This window comes from Balaenoptera musculus, chromosome 14, assembly GCF_009873245.2.
Source record: "Balaenoptera musculus isolate JJ_BM4_2016_0621 chromosome 14, mBalMus1.pri.v3, whole genome shotgun sequence".
In the NCBI taxonomy this organism is placed as follows: Eukaryota; Metazoa; Chordata; class Mammalia; order Artiodactyla; family Balaenopteridae; genus Balaenoptera; species Balaenoptera musculus.
Window position 1 is genome coordinate 25,404,442 of NC_045798.1, and position 10,466 is coordinate 25,414,907.

General features: G+C 48.4%; 3 gene segments (V, D, J or C); all 3 read left to right on the top strand.

Annotated features, from left to right (window-relative positions):
* The first annotated feature begins 342 nt into the window (after positions 1-342).
* Positions 343-939, top strand: LOC118880195. The segment is given in 2 exon segments: positions 343-423; positions 540-939. Coding segments are annotated over 2 exon segments (402 nt in total).
* Positions 940-5,755: 4,816 nt separating this feature from the next.
* On the top strand, positions 5,756-6,328 carry LOC118880072. The segment is given in 2 exon segments: positions 5,756-5,833; positions 5,949-6,328. Coding segments are annotated over 2 exon segments (426 nt in total).
* A 1,433-nt stretch (positions 6,329-7,761) lies between these two features.
* On the top strand, positions 7,762-8,295 carry LOC118880073. The segment is given in 2 exon segments: positions 7,762-7,841; positions 7,958-8,295. Coding segments are annotated over 2 exon segments (384 nt in total).
* The last annotated feature ends 2,171 nt before the right edge of the window (positions 8,296-10,466 follow it).

Genomic DNA, 10,466 nt, shown 5'->3' on the forward strand with positions numbered 1-10,466 from the left:
AGCAGAGATGCCCTGCTCCCCTCCTCCTTGCAAAAGGAGGGGAGTCCTAGGATCCCTCTGTATCCACCACGACCCCCCACAGGAGGAGAGGACACAGCCAGCTGGGCTCCGGGTCCTGGCCTCTGTCACCTTCTCAGTCTGTCCTGAATCAGAAAATACATGATAACCTGTTTTAATCTCTCAGGCAGCTCTGCTGTCCAGGGACGCAGACGTTCCCAGAGTCAAGGGCTAGAGCAGAGGTGGTGAGGACAGGCAGGTGCAGGGAGCAGATTTGCATGGAGGCCCCTCCCTCCTCTGCGGGGGAGGGGATAAGAGAGGTCTGTGGGCCCAGGCCCAGGGCTGGGGGCTCAGAAGGCAGCGTCTGGGGCGTCTCCACCATGGCCTGGGCTCTGCTCCTTGTCACCCTCCTCACTCAGGGCACAGGTGAGGCCTCCAGGGAAGGGACCCCACGGACATCTGACTGATCCTTTGTGTCTTTGTCCTCAGGGTGACCTGGGCCCCACATGGAACTGACCAGAGTGTGTTTCTCCTCTTTCCAGGGTCCTGGGCCGAGTCTGCCCTGACTCAGCCTCCCTCAGTGTCCGGGAATCCAGGACAGACAGTCACCATCTCCTGTGCTGGAACCAGCAGTGACATCGGGACATATAACGATGCAGGCTGGTACCAACAGCGCCCAGGCATGACCCCCAAAACCTTGATTTATGATGTCAATAAACGACCCTCAAGGATCCCTGATCGCTTCTCTGGCTCCAAGTCTGGGAACACGGCCTCCCTGACCATCTCTGGGCTCCAGGCTGAGGACGAGGCTGATGATTACTGCAGCTCATATACAAGTAGTAGCACTTTGCACAGTGGTCCAAGGTCAAGCGGAAGTGAGACCAAAACCTCCCTTTAGCTCCCTCCAGCCCCTTCACTCTTAAATACAGGCTTTCATTTGTTGCTTGTTTGTTATTATTTTATTTGCCAATAATTACAAACTTAAATGAATTTGAAGATTTCATAAAGAACTGCTTCATACATTTTTCCCAGATCCATCATTTTTAACTATTGTCATCTTCGCTTTTCATTATGTCAGCTTATCTCTCATTTTCTCTCTCTGCCTATATATATGTGTGTGTGTGTGTGTGTGTGTGTGTGTATATGTATGTACTTGGATGTGTATACATATATAAACATCCATAAATATACATACTCAACACACCCACACACGTAAACAAAACATTCATTTTCTGAACCACTGGGAATAGGTTTCATCCATCAGCATCTAAGGCTTAATACATTTCTTTTAGACAGAGTTCACATGAAATCACAGTCATCATTTAAGGTGTAGAATCAGGGTTTTTAATGTATTGACAAGTTAGTCCATGATCACTCCAGAGTCCAGATGCTTCCTGCCCCTCAAGACACACCTCATCCACCTGCAGTCCCTCCCTGTCTCCCTCGGACCTTTGTGCCAGAATCCCCCCACATATCCTAATGTTTCAAGGCTCATTCCTGTGGAAGCATATTCACTACTTCCCCCTTCTTACAGCCGAATAATACTGCATTATAAGGATGTACTTCATCTGATGGATCAAGTAATCAATTCACAGATCCACATTCATTTTTTCTCTCTCCTGTCACAACCCACTACAGAGTGATCCTTTCGGGGTCTAGGGAATGAAAATTCTAGGTTCACCTCACTTCACGAGATGAAATAAAAACACGACATTCCCCTCAGGGACGTCTTCAGGAGGCAGTCAAGGCTTCATCTTCTCTCCTTCTCAGAGTCTCCCAAGGATCCCTGGTGGGGGCATCTCCCCTTCACTCTATGTGTTGTTTGCATGTGTCCTGGACGAGCTGGATGGGCAGGGAGGGGGCAGGGTCTCAGCTGCATCAAACAGCCTGAGAGGGTCTTTGTTCCGATACTGGCTCTGTCTTTTTCTTCCCACTTTCTTTGTTCAAAGATTCCAGGTGAGTGTTTCTACCACATCCAAGGCTTCAAGAGTAGGTTTTCACCTTATACTTGCAGTTTCTCATGAAAATTTCCTCCATGTATGAATCCTGGTCTATGTAGCTAAGGAGAGGAAAAGTAGTCATGTCTCTTTCAGTGTATTTTGCACAATTCCTTTTATTTTGAAATGCAGCATTCCTGAAGAAGACTGTGTGAAATGCACACTCACAATTTAAGGAGGAATAATAAACAGAAACCACATAACCCCAGATGAAATCTACCCCGCAAACACATCTGTCTACCCCACTCCCCGATTAGCTGGTTTGCTGACTTCAGGGTTAATCATTCCATGGCCTTTCTTTACATTCCTGCCCCAGTCTTCCTAGGTATGCATCCCCCAAACAACATAGTTTGAAACAGTGGGTACAAGCGTCCAACCCGCTGAGTGAGGAAAGGGTAGTGTGTCTACAGGTGAGGCCCCAAGAGACATGGACCCTGACAGAGGCTCAGCTTGGTCCTGGGCGGAGCTTCCCTGGATTTCCTGGAGCCTGTCCTGAAGATGGCAGACAGGGTCCCAGAGGAAAGACAAGGAACCCTAGAGTCAGTCATCTGGCCTTGTGGGATGTGGGTGGGTCCTGCATCTCTAAGGGGAATATTGTCAGGGGATCAGCTGTCCCACATTTCCTGCTATTCAGCGGGACGTGGACTCCAGGAGTTGTCTGAGATCACTTCACTGGGAGGAAGCGAGAGAGATTGTTCCTGGCTGATCAGGACCCTAGAAAATGGATCATGTCAAGACAAGCCTAGTCCAGACATAAAGTACAAATCAGAATCCGGGCGACACGCATCCAACTTTACAGGATGGTGTCAGGTATGTCAGCACCTGGATGATGTCAGCTTCCTTGTAGGTGAATATTTCTGCCAGTTGCCCATTAGAGAAAGGCCTCCATGGGAGATGGCCATTCCAGAGAGGTGGGCAGAGGCTACAAAATTCTGGAGGCACACAGGCTTCTCCTCCTGATCCCCGCAGAGTCAGCTCTGCCATGCCCCCTTATTCAGGACATGTGGTTTACCCTTTCCCTAGAACAAATCTGTGCACAGGGGTTAGTGGGCAGTGGTCTACCAGCTTCATGACTAAGAGGAGAGAGAATCTGGGGATCTACCTGCTTCTGTAAGGACTCACACTCATTACAATTGTTAAGTTATCTCAGCTCATCATAGCCATACTCACCACTGATCACGACCTAAGGAATGACAGGTCTACTTAGCACCACTGCAGACCTGGGACTGGCCTTTCTCAGGAAAAAGTCAGGAAACACTTGTCGACATGCCTCTTGGCTTCCATATTTGTGCTTTTCTGGACTCTTCCTGAACTCTGATATATGACTCTGACTATCAGTATTGTTTGACTTGGGTTTAAAAGAAACAATCATAGTTGTGCATTCATTCCACGTCACCCATAATAACCAGAGTGAAGAACTCTGGGACAGGCGTTTGTGTTGTGAGGCTGGGGAGAGGGAGAGAGAGGGAGAAACATTGTGGTAGAATCCGCAGGGAACTGGTTTTTTTTTTTTTTTTTTTTTTTGACCGCACTGCGCGGCATGTGGGTGCTTAGTTTCCCGACCAGGGATTGAATAAACCCGTGCCCCCTGCATTGGAAGCACAACGTCTGAACCACTGGCCCACCTGGTAAGTCCCAGAACTATTTCTTTAGCTGACATTTTCCTAACGTATCAATAGTCAATCCACCTGAAGAGGGGTCTCAAAAACTATCCACACAAGAAAATTTCGTTACAATGAAACTAGATGTGATTGCCTTCACATTTCAAGACGCTGGGGTTTGTTGAGTTTCCGGGTATGAGGGTTTCTCTGTGCCTCTCTGTCTCTTCTCCTTTGGGAACCCCAATTATTTGTGTATTAGGTCAACTGAAGTCCCACAACTTGTGGATACTTTTTCATTCTTTTAAATTCATTTTCCCCCTCTGTGTTAGATATGGAACTGTTTCCATTGCAATGACTTTGAGTCAGAAATCTTTCATTATCCAATGCTCTGTCTGTCATTAATACCGTCTGCTGTTGTGTTCCCTGTAGTAGGTTCACTGTCTGTTTTATTCCACCTTCTATTGCTTGGCTGAGACTTTCTTTTTTAAAAAAATTTTTAGTGGAATATAGTAGATTTACACTCTTGTGTTAGTTACTGTTATACAGCAAAGTGAATCAGTTATACATATATCACTCTTTTTAAGATTTTTCTCCCATATATTGGCTGAGACTTTCTATCTCTCTATTGACTTCAGGAGGTTCTGTCCTTATTTCTTGCATTATTTTTAACAAACTGGTTGAACACCTTTGTGACATAAATCCAGCAGATATGTGAGACACGCTCTGTTAACTTTCCCTTCCATACAGTTGAGATGTTCTGGTTTTCCTTATGCCCAGTGATTTCAGTGTATCCTTGTGTGGCCAGTATTATGTGGTGAAACTACAGGTCGTGTCTAAATCCTATGTTGGCATTTTGGTTTAATCAGATTCTCTGCCCAGTTGAGTCCAGGTGGTTAATTCCATCCAGCTTTTTGTGAACTGTGCTTTCCATGTCAGTTCATTTACACAGACTTGGACCTGCTCTTGGGACACGTCCTGCAATGAGCTGCACAGTGGCCCGCCTGGGAACTGGGTTGTTTTCTGTCCCTCAGGTTCCTGGGGCTTGGTTGGCACCATTTGCAGCCACCAGGGGGCAGCAAGGGTCAGGATTTGGGGAAGGTACCTGTGGCTTATACTGTCCTGTATGAAGTTTCAAGAGGGGCTCCCCATGGAACACTTCTTATGTCCCAATGCATTTGTACACCAACAAATCATCTTCAAAAGTGCTAATAAATGGCCCAGGGCTCAGTCTCGGGCCTCAGACTCAGAGCACTGCAGAGACAGAGGCTGGAGGGGAACATGAGGACCCTCTCAACTGAGGGGGAAAAGAGGGAGCTCTGTCTGGGGGAGGAATGGATTGGGAGCTTGGGATCAGGAGATACAAACTACTATACATAGCATGGATAGACAACAAGCTTCCACGGTATAGCACAGGGAACTGTATTCAATATCCTGTGATAAACCATAATGGAAAAGAATACAAAAAAGAGTGTATATATAAATGTATACCTGTCACTTTGCTGTACAGCAGAAATTCACACAACATTGTAATTCAACTATACTTCAATAAAATTTTTGTTTGTATTTTCTTTTTTTCCTTTTTCTTTCTTTTTTTATTTTTTGGCCATGCTGCGCTGCATGCAGAATCTCAGTCCCCCGACCAGGGATCAAACCCACACCCCCTGCAGTGGAAGCGCAGAGCCTTAACCACTGGACCGCCAGGGAATTCCCTTCAATAAAATTTTTTTCAAAAAGGAGTTGAGGGGATTCTGGTGCCCAGCTCTGCCTCTGACTCCCGGAAAGCGGGGCAGATGGATCCTTCAGCCGCCTGGGCTCAGGGCCTCTCCTTTGTCCCAAGAGCACAGAGGGGACCTTCTGGGATTCCTCCCCCAGGAAGCACGATGACTCTCACACCAGGAGAGACAGGAAATCCCGGGCTGGATTCCTTTCCCACATCATGTCATGGACTCGGTCTGTCCTCACACACCATGTGAAGCAGTTGATTCTCCAGTAATCTCTGCTGTCCAGGGATGCAGAAGAATCTGGAACAAACCGTGTCAGAGGGGCTGAGCAGAGGTGGGGAGGAGGGGCAGGTGCAGGAAGCAGATTTGCATGGAGGCCCCTCCCTCCTCTGGAGGGGAGGGGATAAGAGAGGTCTGGGGGAGCAGGCCCAGGGCTGGGGCTCAGAAGGCAGCGTCTGGGACGTCTCCACCATGGCCTGGGCTCTGCTCCTTGTCACCCTCCTCACTCAGGGCACAGGTGAGGCCTCCAGGGAAGGGACCCCGGGGACATCTGGCTGATCCTTTGTGTCTTTGTCCTCAGGGTGACCTGGGCCCCCACGGAACTGACCAGAGTGTGTTTCTCCTCTTTGCAGGGTCCTGGGCCCAGTCTGGCCTGACTCAGCCTCCCTCAGTGTCCGGGAATCCGGGACAGACAGTCACCATCACCTGTGCTGGAACCAGTAGTGACATCGGGAAATATAATTATGTCAGCTGGTACCAACAGCACCCAGGCACGGCCCCCAAAACCTTGATTTATGATGTCAATAAACGACCCTCAGGGATCCCTGATCGCTTCTCTGGGTCCAAGTCTGGGAACACGGCCTCCCTGACCATCTCTGGGCTCCAGGCTGAGGACGAGGCCGATTATTACTGTGGCTCAGCTGGAAGTGGTTACACTGTGCACAGTGGTCCAAGTTCATGGAGAAGTGAGACCAAAACCTGCCCTGAGCTCACAGACTCCCTGTTGCTGTGACTCTGCTGGTTGCTCATCTGCATCTGTGGTAGAAGCATTGGCAGCTGAGAGGAGATCTGAGGACCCTTAAGAGGGAAGAAGACAAATGACACTGTGTGGTTTTCATGTTTGTTGTCCCTCCTCTTTGACCTGCATCTGAGTGGGCTGAGCCAGGGAAGGTTGGGGACAGACTCTGGGTCTCAGAGTTGTCCCTTTCCTGGCATCGGTGAACCCTGTCCGGGGACAGCCCTGCAGGAAGACAGTCTCCCTAAACAATTCAGTCCAGAGTCTCTATGTTGCTGTTCTTTTTTGAATATGTACTTTGAATTAGTATTATTATTGTTGTTATTAGTAGTATCATTATGATTATGATGATTATTACTTTGGCCACACCACGAGGCTTGTGTGATGCTACTTCCCTGACCAGGGATTGAACCCGGGCCGCAGCAGTGAAAGCGGGGAGTCCTAATGACTGGACCAACAGGGAATTCCCCGGAAGGTCACTTTTCTCGTGGCCTGAGGACGTGGGGAGGTGGAGGAAACAAGCAGGAAAACCCCGTCTATTGACCAGAGCAGTAACACACAGATGAAACGGGGTGAAATCTTTGATGATCAACTTCATAACAAATGGCACAGCCATGAGCCTAGAGAGGCCCCTTTATCACATCTGCACTCTCCTCTTGTCAACCTCTTCTTAGTCAGGACACTGGCCAGTGGGCTCATGGCCTTCAGTTGTCATGTGAGAATCAGAAGCTGAGAAAGGACAGTTGTCTGCTCAGAGGGCAAAGGGGAGAGTGGGGAGGGCAGACTCGGGTTCAGGACTTGGCTCCTGCCTGGTGCCCCCGCCCCCCCATGGGTGGCCTCACACGAGTGCCCTTGGTGCTCAGTGGGGCTAGAATGGGCGGGGGGGCTAGTGGTCAAGGACCTGCTCGTGGATTCGATGTGCAGATGCTTCAGAACAAAGAGGTGGGGGCGGAGATGGGACAAGGCTGCAGCTCGGGGTCCCACCAGCCACCCAGCAAACAGCAGGTGTTTCCCCTGGTGGGCGTGACCCTTTCCCAAAGTTAGAGAACTTGGAGATGGGCGTCCAACAGAGGGTGCTGTGGAGTGTCCCCTGCCCTGAGGTTCCCAGAGACACAGTCCTGTCCCAGCAGAGACACTGAAGGTCCAGGAGCTCATTGCCTGAGGGACTTCAGCTGGTCTTTCTCTCCCTGAAGCCAGCTACAAACAATTCATGCTCCTGCATATACATGTCATCCTTGTGTCAAAAGATTTTAATCCCTGAGCTATATTCTCCCCCCAAGATGCAGAAAATCTAGTGTCCAGGGCCAGGTCAAAGGGGCTGAGGAGAGAATGAGGAGGGGCAGGTGCAGGAAGCTGATTTGCATGGAGGCCCCTCCCTCCTCTGAGGGGGGAGGGGATAAGAGAGGTCTGGGGGAGCAGGCCCAGGGCTGGGGCTCAGAAGGCAGCGTCTGGAGCATCTCCACCATGGCCTGGGCTCTGCTCCTTGTCACCCTCCTCACTCAGGGCACAGGTGAGGCCTCCAGGGAAGGGTCCCCGGCGACACCTGGTTGATTCTTTGTGTCTTTGTCCTCAGGGTGACCTGGGCCCCACATGGAACTGACCAGAGTGTGTTTCTCCTCTTTGCAGGGTCCTGGGCCCAGTCTGGCCTGACTCAGCCTCCCTCAGTGTCCGGGAATCCGGGACAGACAGTCACCATCACCTGTGCTGGAACCAGCAGTGACATTGGGCGTTATAATCAGGTTGGCTGGTACCAACAGCACCCGGGCATGGCCCCCAAAACCTTGATTTATGAAGTCAATAAACAGCACTCAGGGATCCCTGATCGCTTCTCTGGCTCCAAGTGTGGGAACACGGCCTCCCTGACCATCTCTGGGCTCCAGGCTGAGGACGAGGCCGATTATTACTGTAGCTCAGGTACAAGTAGTAGCACTGTGCAAGGTGGTCCAAGTTCATGGAGAAGTTGAGACCAAAACCTGCCGTGAGCTCATAGACTCCCTGTTGCTGTGACTCTGCTGGTTGCTCATCTGCCTCTGTGGTTGAAGCATCGGCAGCTGAGAGGAGATCTGAGGACCCTGCACAGGGATGCAGACAAATGACAACGTGTGGTTTTCATGTTTGTTGTCCCTCCTCGTTGACCTGCATCTGAGTGGGCTGAGCCAGAGAGGGCTGTTCTCAGGGCTGTCTCTCTCCTGGCATCATGAACCCTGTCCAGGGACAGCCCTGCAGGAGGATGTTCTCCTCAATACGATGGGCTCTTTGCAAAGTTTCTCCAGAATGGAAGGTGGGCTGGAGGTCATGTCCCCCATTCCTCAGGGACGTCAAGGTCACATGTTTCCATGAGGAGCCAGTGTAGTTTCCAGGTGGAATCCCAGCACACCTAACACCTGTGAGAATTCATTGAAAAAACAGGCTCGTGTGTCCACAGTTCAATATTACTTTCTTTTGAAACTGAAAGACAGATTTCAAATGCAATGATTTTAAATTTTAAATTATGTGAAGTCAGAAGTTTTTGTTTCTTGTTTTTCTGTTCTTTTCTTTTTTTCTTTTTTTTTTTTATCCATGCCATGTGGCATGTGATATATTAGTTCCCCGACCAGGGATCACACCCACGTCTCCTGCAATGAAAGCGCTAAGTCCTAACCACTGGAGCACCAGGAATCTCCCAAATTCAATATTTTAGATGAAAAACAAAGTGCATGGGTTAGATTGCTCAAGACACATCATCACCCCAGTACGAAGAAGAGGAACATTTGATAGCTTTGTTTTCAGGCGTCCAGGACTGGAAAGCAGCTCGTTTTCTGTGGTTCTGGCTCCTGGCTCTCATGAAGTTGGAGTCACGTGTCAGTGGGCTGTTTTCATTAAGGTCCTCTGACTTTGGAAGACGCCCCGTATATGGCTCACTGCATGCCAGCCCTGTGCCCTCTTTTCTTGTCCAAATCATCTTTCTGCTAAATCTGAATTTAAAAAAATTGTTTTAAAGATTTTTAAAATGTGGACCCTCTTTAATGTCTTTATTGAATATGTTACAATATTGCTTTTGTTTTATGTTTTGGTTTTTGGCCGTAAGGCAAATGGGATCTTAGCTCCCCGACTAGGGATCGAACCCGCACCCCCTGCATTGGAAGGCAAAGTCTCAACCACCGGCTCAACAGGGAAGTCCCTAAATCTATTTTTTTTTAACCCAGTGAATTATGCCCCCTATTTTCCAAGTCTATGCTAGTCTCCATCTGAATAATCATTTGTCTTTATCACAGCAATTTACACATGACCAGAATCTTTGGTCTTTCTGTGTATATGGTCAAAGCTCAAATAGAGTGTAAAAAATATTTACCAATTTTATTTCTAAGTTCTAATTTCACTGGGATTATAGCTGCTCCCAAGTGTGCAGGGCAGGAATCAGAGTCTTTTCACTCTCCTGAAATAGCCTCTGTTATAATTTACCCTCTCTCATTATTATGGAAACAGCCGTTCTTCCTTTCCATCCATCCTGTTATCCTGTTACCCCTCTCTTTTTATTCTACTGAATATATAGCTGCATTGATAATCGGTCTTACTTTTCTCTAAGAAAAGTTTTTTTAGTTTTAATGACAATGACCTGAATAAGGCTCTTCACATGTTCCCCTTCTCAGAGTCTCTGAAGGATCCAGTTTGGGGGGCATCTCCTCTTCTCTCTAAGTGTTGTTTGCATGTGTCCTGGACGAGCTGGATGGGCAGGGAGGGGGCAGGGTCTCAGCTGCATCAAACAGCCTGAGAGGGTCTTTGTTCTGATACTGGCTCTGTCTTTTTCTTCCCACTTTCTTTGTTTAAAGATTCCAGCTGAGTGTTTCTACCACATCCAAGGCTTCAAGAGTAGGTTTTTACCTTATACTTGCAGTTTCTCATGAAAATTTCCTCCAAGTCTGAGTCCTGGTCTATGTAGCTAAGGATAGGAAAAGTAGTCATGTCTCTTTCAGTGTATTTTGCACAACTCCTTTTATTATGAAATGCAGCATTCCTGAAGAAGAATGTGTGGAAATGCACACTCACAATTTAAGGAGGAATAATAAACAGAAACCACATAACCCCAGATGAAATCTACCCCGCAAACACATCTGTCTACCCCACTCCCCGATTAGCTGGTTTGCTGACTTCAGGG